Source organism: Arvicola amphibius, chromosome 6 (genome assembly GCF_903992535.2).
Source record: "Arvicola amphibius chromosome 6, mArvAmp1.2, whole genome shotgun sequence".
In the NCBI taxonomy this organism is placed as follows: domain Eukaryota; kingdom Metazoa; phylum Chordata; class Mammalia; order Rodentia; family Cricetidae; genus Arvicola; species Arvicola amphibius.
Genome location: NC_052052.2, coordinates 41,588,796 through 41,610,629, shown reverse-complemented (window position 1 = coordinate 41,610,629; position 21,834 = coordinate 41,588,796). Strand labels below are relative to the sequence as shown.

General features: G+C 51.7%; 1 protein-coding gene across 2 annotated transcripts; it reads right to left on the bottom strand.

Moving 5' to 3' along the window:
* Positions 1 to 108: 108 nt before the first annotated feature.
* On the bottom strand, positions 109 to 21,485 carry Pcsk9 (proprotein convertase subtilisin/kexin type 9). Of its 2 annotated transcripts, none has more exons than XM_038333427.1 (12): positions 21,129 to 21,485; positions 16,861 to 17,052; positions 14,350 to 14,488; positions 12,385 to 12,518; positions 12,030 to 12,171; positions 7,434 to 7,630; positions 6,441 to 6,624; positions 5,385 to 5,558; positions 5,027 to 5,175; positions 4,323 to 4,500; positions 2,716 to 2,897; positions 109 to 1,387 (listed from the first exon to the last, which is right to left on the bottom strand). In XM_038333427.1, exons 1-12 carry the CDS (start codon positions 21,312 to 21,314, stop codon positions 1,172 to 1,174), a joined length of 2,073 nt encoding a protein of 690 aa, XP_038189355.1. In that variant the 5' UTR covers positions 21,315 to 21,485; the 3' UTR covers positions 109 to 1,171. The 2 variants fall into 2 exon arrangements, with proteins under 2 accessions (XP_038189355.1, XP_038189356.1); XM_038333428.1 differs by having other exon boundaries at positions 14,362 to 14,488; positions 21,129 to 21,484.
* Between the last annotated feature and the right edge of the window lie 349 nt (positions 21,486 to 21,834).

Below are 21,834 nucleotides of genomic sequence, written 5' to 3'. Positions count from 1 at the left end.
TACTGCATTCCTAGAATGGGCACCAGGAGAGCGTTCCCATTACAGGCCCGTGCACCCCAGCACCCAGCAGATGGTTGCGCTTGGTAAGCAGGCAGCCTCTTAGTCGGGTGCAGGTAGTCACATCAACTGCTTTTATTCTGAAAACTCACTACGTAATAAAAACTCTACAAAACCCAGAATAAATATCAAGTTACAAAAGCAATACGAGTAGGGAAAGCTTACTATAAAAAGGCAGAAGAAGCTGAGAGGATAGAAGTGATCTTGTCAGCTTGTGTGGCCTTGGCACAGTCAGTCCTCTGTCGCTTCGCCGTTCTCCACACGGTCCATGTGAGTGGGGGCTGTGGTAGCCATGGGAAGGACAAACTGCTGAAGCACAGACTTTCCTCTGTCTCATTTGTTTCAGAAATAGGGTGCCCAGCCTGGTACTCCCAAGAGGCATAGCTTCAGGGCCAACCACTCTGGATTTATGTCCTGACACCACTGGCTGTGTGACATCACCAGGCACTCCCCTCCCTGGTCCTGTCTTCTCCCTCCACAAAGCAAGGCTGCCGGTCTTTACTGTGCAGGGTAGTAGTGGGGGTGGGGTGGGGTAAGCACTGTGTGGCTCTCAAGTGCAAAGTCAGCTGGGAGCTTACAGCCAGTTATCCTGAGCAGGGCCAAAGCCTGGGGTGCAACAGATGATGACATCTGGAAGATGTCCATGGCCTCACGGCTGGATCCACTACTGGCTAGATTTCATCATCACCCCTAGATGTGTTCAGAACTGATCCGAATTTAATCAGGGATCCCAAAATAGTCTCTCCAATGTGAGCAGGCTGTAAGGGGTCCCAGCAACTTTCACACTCAATTTCCCAGTCCGGCACTTGGTCTCTGGACAGCCAAGGGTCTCCCTCATTACCTTCCCACAGGATAAATATACCCTGGAGGCCTGAGGACTGAATGCAATCCTTGCAGCAAGTGCCTACAGGCTCTGGTAACTAGAGCAGCTGGCCGGAGCCAACCACAGGCCCCACGATGAGGTAAGGGCTTCCCTACACGTACACCAGGAAGGGGTATCCAGGGTGAGACACCAAGTTCTCCCAGAAAGATTCTCTCCACCCGTGGCCAGCTACAGGAGAGCCAGGCAGGTATATCTGCAACCAGTGGCAGGCACCATCCCTGCCCGAGACTGTCACTGGTGATCCCACGAGGCCTTGGCTGAAGGCCGACTCCGGCAGCAGATGGCAGCAGCTACTGTGGCTTCCTTGCTGGTCCTGCCTGCTGTATCAGTGCCACGAGCTTTTGCCACACACGTGTTGTCCACGGCATAGGCCCCCAGAGTGATGGATGCCCCAGGGAGAACATTGCATCCAGTCAGGGTCCAGCCTGCCTCACAGGCCACGGTGACCTGCCAGAGTCCAGAGGAAGAAAGCTTGTGTCGGGGACTTGGAGGCTGTCAAAACTCCACAGCCTCTCAGGCCCAGATAGGGCTGCACCCAACAGAAACCAGCACACTCCTTCCAGGACAGACAGCTAACTCGGCCTCCTTCACACCCTCAACGTCAGCATCTCTGCAGCCTTCCATCCCATTTAATGCTAACACCATCTGTTCAGAGGCTCAACAGAAACCTCAAACCCATTCTTCCTCCTTACCCACACCCATCTCCAGACCTGCAGTACCTCCCCACATCTCCTACCCCAGCCTAGGCTCTCACCTCCTAGGCTGGACCACTGCATGTTCCCTGCCACCTCTTCCCAGGGCAGCCACTGTGTGCCTGGTCAACCCCCAGGTCAGAGCACACTCACCCCTATATGGCTGCATCACGCAGCAATCCCTAAGGCCTGACTGGCGCTTTAGCCCCCTCTCCCCCCATCCTTTCTCCACAGACCTCTGAGTCCCATCCTGCCCTACTGGCCTGGATGATTCTGTTACTCAAGACATTGCTGTCATCCCTCCTGGCCTTGGCTGTTTCCTCTGCCAGAAACATTGTTCCTGATGAAGGCTCCATCCCATCCCATGGGTGCCTCAACCCACCACTCCTCCTGCTCCATCCTACTCCATCTTATCCTCTTGGTACTCTGTAACTTTGTTTACTGTCTTCCCACCAGAGTGGACACTCCTGGTGGGCTTAGCTGGAACCTCTACCTAGTCTAGGACCTCGACCAGTAGGGAGCCAGCCACAAGGTACCTGTGCTCACATAAACTTTTATGCGTTACATAAAAGTGAGAACTGAGATTCCCCTTCATAGCGCATCTTCCAGCCCCACTCCATCCCGCCCCCCAGAGCCTTCTGTCTCAGGCTCCAAAAGGCCAGCTGTCAGGTCTCAGGGCTCCTTCCCTTCCCTCCCTCACCCTTCACTTAGCTGTCCCTCTGAGTCACATCTGCATGGCTCTGTGTCCAGACTCTGCAGAGTACCTGCCCCAGCTGCCTCCCAGCAGCCTTAATAATGGCTGGGTCAGAAAGCACTCAGGCACTGTTTCTTTCCCACTTGCCATGGTCATACATGCTTTCAAAGAGGAACAGGGTGGGTAACGAGCCTTGCTTATCTGGACAAGAGCAAAACCAGCCCTGCCTGCCATTCACAAACACATATGTACTGTACATACAACAGTAAAAACTGCCTGGCTCACCCACCACCTACCCTAACACATAATAGCACAGGGTACCAGCAACACAGGACAGGTGGCAGCCACCCCACAAGACCCAGGTACCCAGTCACCACCAACCCCTTCACCTGCTCTGCAGGACCTGAAATCCCATGCTCCTTGATTTTGCACTCCAGGCCTGGGGCATGGCAACAAGAAGCGTGGACGCTGGCCTCCTGGTAGCCAACACACTGGCCAGGCCGATGTCTGGACCTTGGCACAGCCTGCCGCAGGATACCGGTGTTTTCCACCTCCCAGTGGAAGCTACAGCCTAGAACAGAAGGCATCCAGCTCAGACACTGGGGTTTTGTGGACCTCCTGTCTTTCTGCCCCCAAACGGATGCTACTTCAGCACAGAGTAGAATAGATGTTGCTGGCTTGAGCGACAGGATTCCTGGATTGTCACTTCTGCCACTGACCATCTGGATGGCCTTGGCAGAGCCATTCAACCTCTTGGAGCCTTGCTTTCTTAAGAAAAGCATGGTCTTCCCACCCAGAGAAGGGGACTGGGGGACAGGACAGGGCTCCTCAGCCTGAGGTGCTCAGAGCCTCTGAGTTCCTTCCCCAGCCTACCACCAAAAGTTAAGGCATGAACCCAGATCTGCCTGGGACACCTACAGCTACAAAATCATAGATAGGGGTCATACTCAGCTATACCAAGCCTCAGTTTCCCTTCTGTAACATTGCAAGCAGAAGAATTTAGGCAGTATGTGTGAAGTCCCAGCATAGAACGATGCATGGCAAAGACTGCATATTACAGAGTTTGGGACTGGAGAGCCCTGTGCCCTAGCTACAGGACCTCAGTAGAGCCAGTTCACCTGGAGAGGCAGCTTCCTTCACTGGGGAGTGGAGTTCTGCTAGGCTGCAGATAGAGAAGGTCAAAGGCTTTCACTGCTCCAGACCTGCCCTGGGACTTAGCTGTTGACACTCCCAAATCCAAGAGAGCCCAGAACAGAAGTGCAACCAGCATGGCTAGGGAGCTGCAGTCACCCACTAGGCTCATCTGCCCCCTGCACACCCATTCTGTGCCAAGGCTCGGCCCACCCCACCCTTCACTCTGGAACCTTCAGTGGCTTCCCAGCCTGTAGTCCACTGGAATCTGTCCCTGAGCAAGCAATTCCCAGGGACCCCTTCATGTGCTCCACATTCCCTATCCACACGGGATTGCTCAGCCTTCTGACCTGAGAGCCACCAACCCCTAATGGCACTCAATGTCTTCGCCTGTGATTTCTACTACTGCCTGGGGATGTTTCTGGCTCCCTCGCCCAGAGGCAGGGCAGTGAGATGACAAGGACAGCTAATATACCTTGTTCCAGGACCAGGCTAACATGCTTGGCATGCATCCTTTCACTTCGTGGTGAAGAAACCGAGCACAGGACTGATAAAGGACTTGATCCCACTGTTGAGTGCCAGAACTCAAAGTGAAGTCGCCCCCTTGGAGACAGGCCTTAGAGCCTTCCCTTGGGTGACACTAGGCCTCCTCAGCCTATGTGCCATCTTACCCAGCCATTATCACCCCTGAGGAGGCACTGCCTCCACCCCTCTCTTGCAGAAGGAAACCAAGGAGGAAGAGGATCGCACTACATGCAAGCAAAGCTTAAGATGGGCCCTGGGTCTCGGGCTCTAGAGGACCAGGCTCTGGAGTTAAGCACTTAAAAACACAGCCTCTTTCTCCCAGCTTGCACTGGATTCCTACCTGTGAGCACATGGTCCTTCTGGCGGCAGCGGACATGGGTCTCCAGGCTAGCTCTGGCAGCAGGGGTAGTGTGGATGCTACAGTTGGCATGGGGAAGCAGGCAGCACCTAGCGACAGCGTAGACACCCTCACCCCCAAATGCATTGAGGGCCTTGCAGACCTGCTGGCCCCCTGTGGTCTGAGGGCCACAGAAAAACAAGAACCAGTAAGAAAGAATACAGGGCTGGGACAAAAGTATAGGGACACCTAACTGGGACCCTGGGAACTCTCAGCATTATCCTTACACCCACTGCTATAGAGACAAGGAGCTTGTCCAGGCCCCAGACTGTTCCATCTCCAGGCAGCTCCATCATAAAATTTCCAGACACCAAGACTCTGCTTCCAAGTGGAGACATCAGGCGGCTGACACACCAGCTCCAGCCCCAGCTAGGAAGTGTCACAGGGGCTGGCCCTAGGATCCAGCATCTGCATACCCCTTACCCCAGCTCCAAAGACCAGCACAGTGAAGCAGCTCTTAAAATGTTCCATCACCACAAGGCCCTGACTGCATGCCCAGTGGACACTGCTCACCCTGGATGTGGATCTCTGACCACGCCTTTAAGCCTGAAGATGGGAACTAGAAGACTCAGGGACCAACCAGCTACAGCTGCTGAGGGCCGGGACTGGTTGGGGGATAGACAGACACACGCACAGGGCCAAGGTACCTCTATCCGATCACCCCGTCGCCTCCCGCTCCTGGAGAAGCTGGAGCAACTCAGCAGCTCCTCTTCTGGGGCACAGTGGGCTGCAACAGTTGCCGTCCGTGTGGGCCCCGAGTGTGCCGACCACACCGTCCTGCAGAGCAGCTGCCCACCTGTAACGAGTCCTGGATGAACAGGGTCTTGGGATGCTGATGGCAGGAAAGAAGGGCCTTCAAGCTCACTGTTTCCCCATGGGAATACCATCGTGAAAATGTCATCAAGCCCTTTCAAAGCTTCTGCTGTTAAACTCTCGCTAAGGAAAGAAAACCCTCTTGTGAGGACAAGGAAGGGGACAGCATGCCCTCCCTGTCACCCTGCTCACCTGTCCCATGAGTGCTGGGAGGCAGTATGGCCACCAGGTTGGGGGTTAGCACCCGCTGATCCTCAGGGAACCAGGCCATGTTGATGACATCTTTGGTGGAAAAGTGGATCAACTTCTGCCGCAGCTCAGCCAGGGTGAGCTCCGGCTCCAGGGTCAGCATCCTGGCTACGATGCCTGGGGGCGCAGAATGAGAGAAGGTGGCCTGGCCCTCCTTCCCAGCCACAGGACTCCTGCCCTGGTGCACACGAAGGAACAAACACTTGCATGCACACACACACACACACACACAGACACACGCACACACACACACACACACACACAGACACACGCACACACACACACACACACGTTTCGTGCACACACACACACACATGCACACACGTATAAAACCTATTCATCTGGAATGTAAATGCCTGCAATCCTTCACTTAGTGAAAAGTCGGGTGAGAAGACACCCTCTCCTGCCTGTGGGCCTCGGCAACTGCAGGCGGTTGCTAGGGGAAGCCGTCCACCAAACCCTACATCAAACTTCCCTCCTCCAGGGAGGCCTCCTTGACCTCCAGGCTGTACAGGTGCCTCCGTGGGGCTCCGACAGCCCTGACTGCTTTCTCTTCCATTGGTTTGTGCAACCTGGTATACCCAGTGTTCTTCAGGACATTGTGATGATTCTTAAATACCCCCCCCCCAAAAAAAAAAACCCAAAAAACATAAATGTTGATGGCTTGGTCATTGGAGGAGAAGATGTGTCCTAATAGAAATAGGTCATCAGGGGTGTGTCATAGTCAAAAGCCCTCTCTGCTTTCCAGCCACAACAGGGGAGTCTTGCTCTGCTGCACACTCCCCACCATGGTATGCCCTAAAATAAAAGTGCCAAGTGACCATGGGGTGAACCTTCTAAAGTCACAATCCAAAACAGACACCTCCTCCTCAGACACACTGACAGAGAGCTGCTCACCACAGGCACTCTTGGGCTCAGAACCTGTCCCAGTGGGTCAGGGTACGGATCCTGCTGCCCGCCAAAAGTCCATGGTGGCAGGATGGCGGGGTGGTGACTCACCAGCCACATGAGCGGCAGCCTGTGATGTCCCACTCTGTGATGTGAAGCATGTGCTGCAGTCACTGGAAGCACCAATGATGTCCTTCCCGGGAGCAAAGAGGTCGACGCAGCGTCCAAAGTTGGTCCCCAAGGCTCCCAGGGTGACTGGCTGGTCGTGGACATTGGTGGCCCCAACTGTGATGACCTGGCAAGGTAAGAAGGTGGGTGGCAGAGAAAGATGAGGGCCACAATGGGGATAGAAAAATCTTGCCTCTGGATTAGCCAACTCAAACGCCCCCTTGTGTGCCAATGAAATGCCGTCCCCTGTGAGAAAGGCAGCTCCTGGGGAGAATGCTGGCATTTCGCCTTGGCCAGAGATCCCCACAATGTGCTGGACCCCATTCCTGATTCCCTGTGGAGCCCATGTTGTAATGAAGAGACTGAGGAGGAACGCTTCTTCGGTCAGGCAGGCATGGTACTGTGTAGAAGCCTAAGCCAGGCCAGGAGGAAGAGACATGCTGGGCCGTGGCAATGTTAAATCCAGCAGTTTGGTAATCCCTGATGGTCAGGGAGGGCAGGCTGGGTTATAGCAAGGCTTGAACTGGGACAGGTACCTCCCACTCCTACACTTCCAGCATTAAGAGTCCACTGCCCTTCAGGTGTCCCCCAGATGAAGATGGACCCACTGGACTGTCAGCTACTCCAGGGAGGCCCCTCCCAGGATGCACCTGCCACAGTCCCAGACATGGTGGATATGCCGATGGTCATTACATGAGGGCTTTGGGGCTGGCTGTAGCCTCCAGTCTCACTAGGGTCAGTTATGGGTGGAGAACTGGAAACGAGAAGGGAGGTTAAGGGACTGGACAGGACAGTTGGTTGGGATGGAGAAGGCATGAGTCCCACCAAGGTCTCACTTGGGAGCTCTAACCACTTTCAGCCCTGGGAGCTCAGCCAGCAGGGACGGGGGGCATTTGTTACCTTCCCTTGGTTCTGGGGGGACAGCACTGCACCTACCTCTGGGGCAGAGGCTGGGGAGTAGAGGCAGGCATCATCCCGGAAGTTGCCAGCTGCAGCAACCAGCACTGCCCCAGTCCTTGCCAGGTGCTGGCAAGCGGTGTTGAGGATCCGGCTATACCCACCCGCCAGGGGCAGCAGCACCACCAATGGCCCCGAAGGCTGGGTTAGCTGGCTTTTCCAAATAAACTCCAGGCCTGAAAAAAAAAAAAAAATGTCCCCTTCTGGAAAGGCGTGCTTTCCTCTTCCCGTTCCTTGCCTAAAGGCATGGTGCGATGAATCACTTTGTGATAGTTCGGTGCCCTGTTGCTTAACCAAACCTGATTGCTGCCTCAAAAGTAGTTTTACATATGACTGACATTGAAATCATTTATTCAATTTCTTTGAGTAAAGTGGATGACTTCCATTTTTGGTGGGCTTCACCCAATCTATTAAATGCTGGGAGAGAAAAAGACTGGTTCCCTGAAGGAAGAATTCTGCCCTCTAGACTTGAGTTTAGACTCAAAACTAAAGGAGCCAAGTGTTCCCCAGAATGAGATGGGTGAGACATTATTGCTGGAAACACCACACACTTTGGGTTGCAGGAAGTGATGGTTATTCTCGGTTGTCAACTAGATTACACCTGGTATTAACTAAAACCAAAAAAATGGAGGGCACAGCTGTGAGGGAGATTTGCTTAATTTGGAGTGGGAAAATCCACTTCTAATCCAGATCTTTGAGGTGGGAAGACACACCTTTAATCCAGACCTGAGCTGGGAAAACCCACCTCTTGTCTGGGCCACACCTTCTGCTGGAAGCCTATATAAGGACATGGAAGAAGGAAGCTTTTGCTCTTTGAGTGCTTGCTCTTGCCTTACTAGCGAGTCCATTCCCTCACTGGCATTAGAGTCTATTGCTTTGGGGTTCCAGCATATACTGAAGAGCAGCTGAGATAACTAGCCTCGTGGATGGAGCAACTATTGGAGTCTTGGACTCCCCATTCATAGCCAGCCATTATTGGTTAGCTGGGGCTGTAAGTCATTCTTGCAGATTCTCTCTCTCTCTCTCTCTCTCTCTCTCTCTCTCTCTCTCTCTTTCTCTCTCTTTCTCTTTCTCTTACTCTCTCTCTCTATATATATATGAATCTCTATATATATAAAGAATCTATATATATATATGAATCTCTCTATATAAAGAATATATATAAAGAATCTATATATATATGAATCTCTCTATATATAAAGTATATATATAAAGAATATATATATATATATATATATATATATATAGAGAGAGAGAGAGAGAGAGATATTCTTTCTATAAGCTGGCTATAGAGAGCCCTAACTAATACACAGGGCTAGAACTGAGCTAGAACTGAGCTGGAAGCTTCCTCCCTGCTGCCTGGCCCGCACAGCTGAAGGGTGCTATGCAGGCTGGTGAAAGGGAAAAGCCAACTGTCTTACCCAGCTGTAAGCCCTGGGAGTTCAAGACCAATCTGCCTAGCACCGCATGCTTCCTGTTGCTATAATGGCACAACTACAAGAGGGTAACCAACCACTTTCTGATTGGTTCTGAGGCCCACTCCAAAGAAGGGATTTATACCTGGTGCTGTAAACCCAGTCAGAGAATCATGGCTGGGAAGGTCCTAGGCCCTAAGGGGAAACCTACTACTGTTGTTTTGATAAACAGTCCTATTGCCAAACTGCATTATAAATACTCAGGCTGATGCCCACAGATGTGTGCTACTCTCAACCTTGGTCCAAGAAGCTGCTTTTTGGACCTGACAGCAGTGAGTGCAGAAACTGGTTCAAGTTCTGAGAATAAGAGACAGTGGGTGTTCAGCCCTAACAGGGCATCCTTACCAACCCCTCTCCTACAAGGCTCAAGAAGCATCACAGAAGAGGGGGTGAGAACGAATCTAAGAACCAGGGGATGGGAAGGAGTGTGTTATCTTCTGAACACGACTAGGCCATTGCACTCATGAACTCACGGTAACCATGGTTACCTTACAAGATGGGTAACTCTCATGGATGGCAGAGGGGTTTGTGAAGCCCCACACTTCCCTAGGCAGCTACTAGCAGGTAATGGCAGCTGGGGTGAGGGATATCATTTTCTTCAGCGGTGCATTGTTAAGTTGCTCATTCACCAGTAAATACCCCCACTCGTGTTCATGGCAGCAACAGTCATGAAACTCAGTGGGTCACAAAGCAAACTAGCAAACAAAAGACATGAAAATAGGAGGGAGACCTGCTGGAAAAAAGAGGGGGTTCCACATAGGGGTGAGGAGTAAGAGAAGATAATAGGAGATAAAATGACCAAAATATACACATGTATGAATTTGTCAAATAAATAATGAATTAAAAAATACACTAGCTTTAAAAAGGTAAACATTTTCTCTTAACTTGTTCACACCAACTTCTCAGGGAACCTGAATATGCAAACTTTATAAGATCCTCGCCAAACTTTGTTTTATGCCTTTCTGGAAAATTCCTAGTCCTCCATGAAGTTGGGAGTGAACTGTGATGGAGGGGATCCTGGGGGAGTTGGGGAGGGAAGTGGAGGAGGGTGGACATGATCAATTTATATTATAGACATGTATGAAACTTTCAAAGAATAGATTAAAATGTTATCAAAAGATCTTGAATAGAAAGTTCAAAAAAAAGAAGGAAGGAAGGAAGAAAGAAAGAAAGAAAGAAAGAAAGAAAGAAAGAAAGAAAGAATTCCTATTGAGGCCTGCTCAGAGGCCCCTCACCACACTATTGTACCCAGATTAACCCTGGCACCCACTCACAAGCTGCCAAACCGCCCTTTATAAAACAGGGACTGATGCTGTTTGTATCTCAGGAGTTAAAGATACCACAGACTCCTGCAACTCTCCACCCCAAAGATGTGTCCGCTCAACATCTGCGACACTCTGCTTTGAATGAGCGTGAAGATCAAATCTACCAACACTTTAATTCTTGTCAGCCCTTAACCTGGAGACCCTAGCTGTCCAGTCCTGACAGCTTCATTCCCGTTCAGGCTCCTGTTCTGCCACATACAGTATAGCCAAGACAACCTCTCAGAACCTTCTAAGTCTGGCTGTCCCTGGGAGGCTGTGGCTGAGTTAGGAACTGGAGTCCAGGACCATATGCATAAGGGCTGGCTGGAGAGGCCCATTGTACCAGGAGGAGGCAGGGACAGTGAAGCAGACACAGGTGTGTAGGTGACGTCTGTGATTACAGCTGGCTACCAGGTCCTGGCTTGTGTGGAACTGTGCTTACACCTCAGCTTCATGCAAAGAATCATGCAGCCAGAGTGGATACAATAACTCCCTCATGCTAAGCCCACTCTGCCCTGTAATGAATTCACTAGGAGCTTTCTATACACTGGTGGGGGCCTGGAAGCAGGGAGCATCTTCCACAAGAAGCCCTCCAGAAGCTTAGCCTGGCCTGAGTAACGACTTCCAGGGAATGAACAGTCTTTTTCTACACAGTGGCCTTCAGGATGGCAAGCTGGACTGGGGTTAGTCAATAAGGGGGTGGGACAGGCACAAAAGGTCACTGATGGGACAGAGGCTATTGATTTAAATGTGTGTCAATGACTGTGCGCTAAATCCCACGCATGGAGTGGGAAAGATGACTCAGTGGTCAAGATCACTTGATGCTCTTAAAGAGGACCAGGCTTTAGTTCCCAGCATCTACGTGGTAACTCACAACCAACTGTAGTTCTAGTTCCAGAGGATTTGACGCCCTCTTCTGACCTCTGTGGACACCAGGTATGTACCTGGTACACATACAGGCAAAACATTCATGTTCATAAAAATAGATAAATGAATCAATGGATGGAAGAATGGATGGATGGATAGATAGATAGATAGATAGATAGATAGATAGATAGATAGATAGATAGATAACAACTGAAGGCCCAGGCAGGGTTCATAGGCCATGTTGGTTCCCATATGCTGCCTGGGCCGGCTCAGGACCAGCATCTGACTAGGTTGGTGGTAGTCAAACCATTAATTAGCCTCTCCTTCCCCTAGAGGCTGGCAGGCTTCAGCTATGGGCCCTAGCCAAATCACCCTCCCTGGCTGTGAGTACTGGCCATTTAACAAGCATCTCATGCCAAGCCATGTACTCACATGCCCAGCACACTGAGAGGCAATAAGCCAGGGCTCCCTCACTCTCTTTCCTCTACCTACATCCCAATGTGCTAGCCCTCTGGGTACCTTCTGGAGCAGACTAATGGAGTGACCTGAAGAAGACTGGAAAGATCTGCTGCAGTTCCCCTGCCGAATAAGTGCCCTGCCTTTGGTGGCAAGCAAAGGGATGGGGAAAGACAATTTCTACCACCTTCTACCACCAGGGCTTTGCAAGTCTAATGCTACATTATAAAAAACCAGCACTGTAAAAGCCCTGATGGGGAAGAGTGGAGCACAGTGGAAGAGCACTCACCCAGAGACCCACCTGGAATGAGCCCTGCTCCTCCCAAGCCTCTGCCCCCCCTCCCCCGCATTCTTCATCTCTAGGACCATGCCGACTCTATCACCCTAAACTGTAGCACAGACGGCCTGACTATGAGACCTTGGTTCCTGTTAAGCGTTGCCTACCTTCTCACCGAGGACAGAGAGCCACTCACCTATGAGGGTGCTGCTGACCGTGCCCTTTCCTTGACAGTTGAGCACACGCAGACTGTGCAGGCTGGTGCCCTTGGCTACACCGGCATCCCGGCCGCTGACCACACCTGCCAGGTGGGTGCCATGGCTGTCACACTTGCTGGCCTGCTCAATCGACAAAGGGATCATGTGAGATGACTCTCCTCACCCCATGATATATCAGCAGATACCTGGACAGACTGACATCCCACCCCACAGATGGCAGGGAAAGTCAGGCAGTACTGACAGGATGCTCAGGGTGGGGCAGGGCGGGGTGTGTGGCACCTCTGCTCACCTCTGCCCAACCTCTGAGATGAAGTGGGAGTCTGAGATGCTCACCTGTCTGTGGAAGCGTGTCCCATCCTCCTCAGGCACACTGTTGAAGTCAGTGATGGTGACCCTGCCCTCAATTTCCCGATGGTCACTCTGGATGCTGGTATCTAAGAGATACACCTCTACCTGGCCACTTCCATCTTCCCATGGCAACGTTCGCAGAATGGAAGGGGAGAGAATAGTTGTGGGGTTAAGGCTGTTGCTACGTCCTGAGATGTCTGCCACCCTACATATCAGACAGCTCACGGAGTCTCCCCATGCTCTTTGCAAGCTACATGCTACTGATCTATTTTACCACAAGGAGTGAGGCACAGAGAGAGCAGAGTGGGAGTTGCGCAAAGCCGGTAGCTGGCAATCGACAGATCCAGGGGTGAGCTAAGCAATCCAGTTCCATGTAAGACAACAATAGGAACATTCAAAGCATAATATCATAGTGTAAAATAAACCAGCCTCTCAAGCATAAGCCTCTTACAGCTCACTGAGACAGCGGCTGAAAAGAAACCAACAGGGCTGCCTGGCATCCTGGTTGGCACATTCCCAGAGAGGAAACTGAGGCTCTTGAGCCCACACATTCACCAGCCAGGGCCAGTTAAGCCCAGGGCTCTTTCTTCCTCCAGTGAGGCCAGGTGGGAACTCAGCACAGGATGATCACTGTGAACCTGGCACCTGCACCTTCCATCCCTGAGAGGGTGAGAGTCTCTAAGAAGCAGGCACAAGGCAGGAGGTAAGCACTGTGTGAGACAAGGGGCGGGGTGGGAGGGTGCTTGTGCAGGCTTGGTGTGGGAGGCTGTGGAGGATAGCACATACCTGTTTCCTATGGAGGGAGAGAGAGCTAGGAGGATGGGGAGGGAAGGAGGAGCCCAAGGTGACAGCCACTCTCAAAAGTTCTCATCCTGGGGGACTAGAGAGATGGTTCAATGACTGAGAGCACTTGTTACTCTTGGACGGGAACTAGGTTCTCTTCCCATCACCCACATAGAGGCCAATGACCATCTGTAACCCCAACTCCAGAAGACCCAATGCCCGCTTCTAGCCTCTGCGGAAACTGTGTGCACATGGTGCATATACATACATTTAGAAAATACACGTACACACAGAAAATAAAGATGAATGTATCTTTTAAAAAAAAATCTCATCCTGGAGCTGGGGATACAGTTAAGTCCTAGAGTACCTTCCTAGCAGGCCTCAGGCCAACTTCAGTCTTAGTAGGTATGGTAAGGGAGCAGGGCAAGGTGTCCCAGAGGAGAGCTCTGTGGCCACCCCAGGGGGCACTCTGGCTGGCTGGATGCAGCCTAAGGCGCTCAGACACTCCCAGCTAGCTACAAGGCTTCAACGATCTCACATAATCCATACTCCATCTGTTTAAGCAACAGACTAACCTTCCTTACATACTAGAAGCTCCACAGGGGACAGACACTTCACACTCCGCAGAACCTGCTCCTTTCCCAAAGCAGGTGCCCGTCACTTTTCTGACTCTGTATCACACACAATCCTACCAGACCCGGTCACCTTCTTCTATCTCTGAAAATGAGACACACTAGGCGGAGAAGACCTAGTGACAGATGCAGAGAGTCTCCAGCTGATTGGATGGTACTGGAGAGAGGGGGCAGGGTGAACTGGGAGACTAGATTTCCAGATGGGAGCAGCTGCAGTGGGCTGTGTTTGTCCTACTGAGAGGTCTGTCCCAGGCTACAGAGCTGGGTATCCCACAGAGAGCGGGTCAGACAGGCTTAGCCTCTTCCCTGAGAGAAGTAAAGCATTAGGGGCCTGTGCAGATGGGGGGGGAATGAAGCCGACAGGGACGAGAAGCTGGAGGGAGGGTCATTTAAGGGAAGACTCTAGCACTCTGCATGTGATGCAGAGAGGACAGAAGAGATCAGTGCAGATTCTGGAGCCCTAGCAAGCGGGGGGGGGGGGGGGGGGGGGGGGGGGAGGGGGTCATAGCAAAACACACGGAAGCTGGAGGCTTACTGGGGACCTTACTGGAGGAGGAGCTGTGTTCCTCTGTCTGGTGCCCTGCTGGCATAATCCGATCCAGGTTCCAGGGGATGCTCTGGGCAAAGACATAGGAATCTTCCTCAATGTACTCCACATGGGGCAGCTGCAAGGCCTATGGAAGCCAGAGAGCCATATCACTTAGCTTCAAAAGCCCCCCAGCTAACTGCAGCCCACATCACCCAAACCTGAGCCAATTGCTGTCCGTGTCTCTAACCAGCACGTACTAACATTCTCCCAAAGTCTCCCTCCCGGGGCCCAGAAGCCAGACAGACCACAGGCTAAGTGTCCTCACTCCTCTCTGGTTAGGGAACACAGTGCTCTGTAACTCCAGTGGATGAACCCATGTGATTGGTCAAAAGGATTCTGGTCTCCACATCTCTCCTAGGAGTCAGGCTATGCCCAGCGTCGAGGAGGCGGTCAGGAATCTTAGTGCCTAAATCTCACACTCAGATCAGGATGGCAGTGCTAACCATTGTGTGTCTGCCTCCAGCCCTATCCTCTGCACTGATTACAGCACTAGACTCCCAGGCAGAGGCCGCCAGTGTGTTCAGCTACCAGGAGGCATCCACATCAGTGTGACAGTGAGGGGGGCCTGTACCCTGCTCCTTAGCCAGGCTCACAGCAGCCACATCCTCGGGTAATGTGCCATTTCTCCATGCTTCAGCGTCCCCTCTCCATGCCCCCCTCCTGGAAAACCACCACATCACTGGGGCCTCAGTATCCCCAGGGCTCTGTAACCTACCCTCCGTCAGTTTCATTACTTAACATCTGCTTAAACACTCCACCTTCAGTGGGGATGTTGGTGCCTGTTGGTAATACAAGCACTCCAGAGGCAGAACTGGGGAAACCATGAGTTGGAGGCCAGCTTGAACTATATAGAGCATGACACTGTCACACTGTCTCAACCTATCCATATATATATATATATATATATATATATATATATATATATATATATATATACATATACACACATATATATGTATATATATGGATAAAATGTGGCTTTTTAAATATACATATATATATTATATATATACATATATATGTATATTTAAAAAGCCACATTTTCCTCTAGTCCTTAAATGATGACTACCATCACCACATCTGGCTTACAGTTAGTCCTGGGAGACGGAGACCTCTGCTCTAAGTTAAACTGAGCTGGCCGTGGCACTTTTTGAGGTGCCAAGGCTCAATTTCCCAGGCAAATTCTGTGGCCTCCTGGACAGAGCTGGATGCCCTGATCAGTAGGCACCTGCCTGCCACCCAGAACTTCAGGTCTCTTTTTTATTCCCCACTGTGCTGAGCACACAGCCCCAGCTAACTGCTCTGGCATCAACAGGTCGGTCTCCACCTTTGCTCTAAGCTGGAGGGAAGGGCTCAGGCGATGTCACCTTCCTCTGCAGTGACAGAAGATGCTTGTTGAAGTGCACAGACGACAGACAGAAGGCACTGACTCGGTGTCCCCCTGCATTGTGGCCTTGTCCATGCCCCATCGATGCCCCACAAGATGTTAAGTCGCTTTAAACCCTGGGGCAGCAGTGACCTGGGGCCAGGAGATTGGATGCATGCACAGTGCACACTGGAGGCGTGGGCAAGGCCCAGAGCCCTGGGACCTAAGTGTGTGCGAGAGGCTGAAAGCACCCAGTGGGGAAGGGACTGGTGTGCAGCTGAGAACCTGAGTGCCATGTTGGGGAGAGGAGCAGGGAGGGCGGGCCACAGCCTGCAGCCCTTTCACCTCCTTCAGCAAAGAAAGGTGCAGCACTCGGAGTGATGGAGAGGAGACACCCTGTCCCAGAAGAGAAGAATCCGACACTTTCAGAACTCTACAAGAGCCGGGGAGTTGGTAGCGCACACCTTTAATCTCAGCACTCGGGAAGCAGAGGCAGGCGGATCTCAGTGAGTTAGAGGCCTGCCTGGTCTACAGAGCTAGTTCCAGGACAGCCAAAGCTACACATAGAAACACTGTCTTGAAAAAAAATATATAACAAATAGGGGCTGGAGAGATGGCTCAGTGGTTAAGAGAACTGACTGCTCTTCCAGAGGACCCAGGTTCAATTCCCAGCATCCACATGGCAGCTCACAACTGTCTGAAGATCCAGTTGCAGGGGATCTGACACCTTCATACCAATGCACATAAAATAAAAAGTTAAATAAACCATAAAAATACAACAAATAAACAAAAAGAGCCTATGTCCCCATAGGACCTCACAGGCAGTGAAAAAAACAGACAAGGATACAAGCAGTCATGCCATGGGGTAGGGGCCAAGCTCTGCTGCTGGCTGTCTTGTGGTTCTTTCTGTTCTGCAGTGAATGTAGACACAGCATTGGGACGCAGTCAGGTTACAAGGCAGTTACTCGGGGAACCAGGAACCACCAGTTGTGACTCAGAAAGAGTTCATAGATATTCACTAAGGTCAGTCTAGACCTCGAAACGGGAGCCCGTCCCTCCTGGGAAGGCCCATGCCCAAGAGGGTAGCTCACCAGGCCCAACAGGTCATGGCTCATCTTCACCAGGAAGCCAGGGAAGAGGTCATAGAAGATGTGGAGAACCTTGATGACGTAGCCCCAGCGGGCAGCCCGGGTCTGCAGGCGATGGGTGGCTCGTTCAATCTGCAGCCGCTCTGTCTTCTCTGATAGCACCACCACGTAGGTGCCTGGCAGCCTCCAGGCCTCCTGGTCCCCAGGGAGGAAGAGAAGCAGAGGACATGAGAGTTCCAGTGGACCCACCGTGACCCAGTGTAGCATGCACAGAACAGACCTTCCCACATTATCTGTGTGTTCCTTCCTATAGACCTTCATTTAGTGCCCTGGCAGCAATGTTTCCGCCTGCCCAAGGAATGCCCCAGGAAAGATCTTAGCAATGGAGCTTACTGCATTTGGCCATGAGACTTTAGGTCTCTGGAGCACGTATGGTGAGAGTAATAATTAATGTGTATATTTTCCATGGTTTCTCTGTCCCTGCTCTGGACTCTGAGTTATCCAAATACGCACCCCACAGAACACCGATGAAAGACCCTCGCGCAGCCTTGAGTCTCCTGTTTCTGTTGAATCTTGAGTGGCACTAATCACTGGCTGATTGAAACATGTGGCACCCAAACAGGGACACTAATGAGAAGTATATGGTTCTAGCAAGCACACAAGGAGCCCACTCCAGGACACCAGGGCAATCATGGGTCAAACCAAAAGCAAAAGAGGTGACCGTATATGCTTATTGTACATGATGCTAAGCACCGTATGTGGGGGAGAGGGGGAGTTACAAAAAAGTGGATCTCTTTGAATGCTAGATTATATGAACACATACTGTTCCTGGCTGCCACCATAGTGTACACTGTACATAAAACAACAAAAAGATATTTTGTGTTATTTGAAAGATATTTTGTGTTATTTTGAACAAGCTCATGGGCAGGGAGAGATGAACCCATTAAATGCCTGGCCTCTTTGAATCTGAGTAATTCATCCTTGCAAACTGCTTCTATCCTACTGGTGCAAGGAGAAGCCACCAGACAGACAGCCCCTTTGGGCAGAAGCAGGAACTATGTAGACAAGTTCTGGCCTGCAGCCTTCAGCTCCACCTTGCTGCCAGTCTTCTGGTTTCTTCTCCTGCTTCAGAAGACAAAGCGGTCTCTGCTAGCCCTTCCTCCACTTCCATATAAGCTGTGCTTTCACATTGTCCTGAGAGATCCAGTTAGCCCGAATGGAAGGATCCTGGGGCATCCCTAACCTTGCCTTTGTAGCCCCGGTGCATTTCCAGTCCCTCAAGCGAAAAGTCGATGCTTTTCCTCAGAATAGAATATGTGCGAATATTCCCTTCCCTGTAGGACACTTGAGGGTTTTAAATGTATTGTGTCCTCATCTGAAGCTACATCTCCATATACTTTGGAACTGTTGAGAGGGAAAGCTGAAGTGGATCACCTTGTACCCCACTGCTGGGACACGCTGGCCAGGACTTGTTTAAAACCTGCTAACTCCCTTCAGTTCAAGACTTGGTGGCATAAAAAGACTGTTAGTTGAACAGCATAAAACCAAAATGCTAATTCTTCTACAGTGATTGCCACTAAATAGCTAATTCTTGGGTGAGGACCAAGGAAAGGGTCTGAGAGACAAATGCCCTATGATGATCAGTCAGTGAATCAAACAGCTCTGCTGTATCGGAGCCTAAAGAGTTCTATGCCTGAAAAGGTGTTTACACAGCCTCCTTGAATGTTTACTCTCCATTGCTAAAGGAAGCATCTTGGTGGGTAGAGGCCCTCCTCCCAGGGGAGTAAACAATATTCCACAGGAAGAGTTCACACGACAGGACAGTGTAGGAAAGTCAGTGATGTGCAGGATTTGTGTTACCGTGGTGTACATGTTTTCAAACTTTGCAGTCAGCAGCAAGGGAAGACATGGGCCCTGCGTGGCCGTCTCCACACCACACCCAGCTCTCTAGGGAATCCACCAAAGCCTGGCCACTCAGCTGACTCCACAAAAAGGCCACTTGGGCCAGAGGCCTTCCTAGCCACACCTCTGCGTTCAGTGACCCATCCAAGGTAACTCACTTCTCTCCCACCCTCAGACTCCCCTCCAGGAGCAGCCCGGAGGAGAAAAACTGAAGGTTTCAGACTTCAATCCCACCTCCAGTGGCCCCCGAGCAAGCCACTCAACCTCTTCAAAGCCCAGATATAGTTGGTGTCACAGATATAGTTGGTGTGTCCATAACACACCCAGGATACACCTGCAGGGATACTTCAAAGAGATGAGAGTATTCAGCACCTAGCTGGGTGCTTGGCACACGGAGGCAGAAGAGGTGATCAGTGAAGGGGGCAAAAGAAAACCTCCAGAGAGGAGTTAATGGTGAGGCTGGGAACAAAGCCCCTGCTCCAAACCCTTCCACAGATCCATGCCACCTAATGCCTGAAGCCCGAACTCGAAGCCCCTCCTCGAGTTCTACTTTAATTCACTCTTTGCCTTCCCCTAGAGAAGCCCCGTCCTTGGGGTTTCTTGGACTTTATTTTTTTTTTTTTTTTTTTTGTTTTTCGAGACAGGGTTTCTCTGTGGCTTTGGAGCCTGTCCTGGAGCTAGCTCTTGTAGACCAGGCTGGTCTCGAACTCACAGAGATCCGCCTGCCTCTGCCTCCCGAGTGCTGGGATTAAAGGCGTGCGCCACCACCGCCCGGCTTTCTTGGACTTTAGAAAGGCAGTCACGGGCAATGAGGAGTCAGCTCAAGGGTCAGGGCAGCAAATGTCTGCACAGCCACATTCGCACTGATGGGACGAGTTGAAGATTATCAACAACCTTGAGTCAGACCAGGTCTGATTGACCATCAGGTAAACCATAAAGGGATCTCACCCCTCAGAAGACAGAGCAGGGGCTGCAGAGACACGTGAGCCTCATGCCTCCTCTGCCTCTCCCAGCTCTGAGCCTTCATCCATGCCACTTCCTCTCCAGAAGAAAACTCTCATGCCACCTTCATTCATTTGCTCAGCTCCTGGATATGCTTCAAAGCTCCATGCAGAATGCCCTCTGCCCATTGAAAAGCGGCACAAATGGGGTGGGAGTCCTCTGCAATGGAAGCAGAGCTTTCCTGGAAGCTAGGGGTGCACCAAAGATTGGATGAAAATCCCTGGCAGAAACGATTTTCATTCTAAATTTTCTTCCCACAGAACAGCCACTGAATGAACGAGTGACCTTTTGGACATTCCTGACCTCCTCGGATTCACATTCACTTCTGGTCACTCACCTCTCCAAACAGGGTACTCGGCATTTCCTGTGATGGTTGCTTTGGGGACAGGATCATGCAATATAGCTCAGGCTGGCCTTGAATTTACAATCCTTCTGCTTCTGCTTCCTGAGAGCCAAGATTATAGGCAAGCCTGGCCCTAAAATGCCTTCTATTACCCTTGTCCATGACTCCATGTCCCTCTAGGTAAAGGGTTCAGGGAACCCTTTCAGGAGTGTTTTGAGATAAGAAACTGACATCAGCCCACCAGCACACTGGCTGGGGACAGGTAGCTCTAGGAAGCCCATTCTGCCTTCTGCCCCAGTAGCTGTGGCCAGGTGGTCACACTGCCGCAGGCTGTAATCCCACAAGTGATCTCTTCCCTGGTTACATCTGCAGATCTCCTATGTAGTCACCTAAGGCACCGTTACTTCCCTTTTCAGGAAAGTTCAGGACAAAGTAACTGGACCCCCAGAGCCAGGTGAGTGACTCCAGCCTCCAAACCCAAGTCCCTTTCCAGGCAGCGAACCTGAGTGGAACTCTGGGAAGATTAACTTGGAAAAAATGGCTCCACCCTGATCAGGCAGGTGCTTCCTGTGGCCCAGGATCAGGGACAGATATGCCCAGGAAGTTGACCCCACCCACTCATTCACTCACCCACTGGTGCCCCAAGTCATTCAGGTATGATACCCTTTCTCTAGTACAAGGCCCACAGAGCCCCCAACAGACACCCAGGATGACTGACTATTGGCACTCAGTTGAGAAAAATTCGCAGCCTCCCCCGGGTCACCAGCCACCTTACTTCGAAGGACACCCTCTCTGCAAGTAGCCCCCTCTCCGTCCTACACTTATTAAAGTAAGCATTTAGCACATGGCCTCCCCTATCCCACCCTTCCACTGCCACAAGGTGCAGCTGCGCGCTGCGTCTTGTCTCCCGCACCCCGAGGCTGCACTTAGAGACCACCAGAAGACTGTATGAGCAGAGAAGACCCTCGGAGAACGCCACCCCAAGCCCGAAGCCACACCGTTGCCCAGCATCCCTCGCCCGCACCTTAGAGCACCGGCGAAAGGTGGCAGTGACCACATGCGGGATCTCACCCGCCAGGCCATCCTCCTGGGACGGGAGGGCTAGCATCAGTTCTTCGTAGTCTGCGTCCTCGTCCTGGGCACCAGCGCCCACAGGGTGCAGTAACAACAGCAGCAGCAGCAGTGGCGACAGTGGCCACCGGGTGCCCATCGCCGAGAGGAGAAGTTCACACGGTGTTGGGAAGGACGTGGACGCGCGGGCTGCAGGCTGTGATGTCTCTGAGGCGCCAAGCCCCAGCTCAGCCCTCCAGTCTCAGACTGCAGTCCGTGAGTCCACGTGGGGGCGAAAGCCTTCCAGGGTGTGGGTGCTGGATGCCTCGGGGCTGGGAGATCACGCCACCCCAAACCCCATCGGAAGATCCTCTCTGATTAAACATTAACGGGCCCTGGGTACTAAAGGATCGGATTTCGGCCTCGCCCTCCCCATACAGCGTCAAATGACGCTCAGAGAGAAGAGGAAACCCCAAATCCTAATTGGACTGTATGCCGGGCCTGCCACATTTTCCCGCCTCTCATCTTCAGCCCTGGTGCCAAGTCAGAGCCACGCTGAGCCCACCTCTTCAGTGTTTCCGGGGTCTGCCAGCCATCCCCTTACTTCTCTCTCCAACAATATTAACTAGCCTCACCTGGGCCCTCCTCCTCCCTGTGACCCATGACCTTAGTCCATGTCA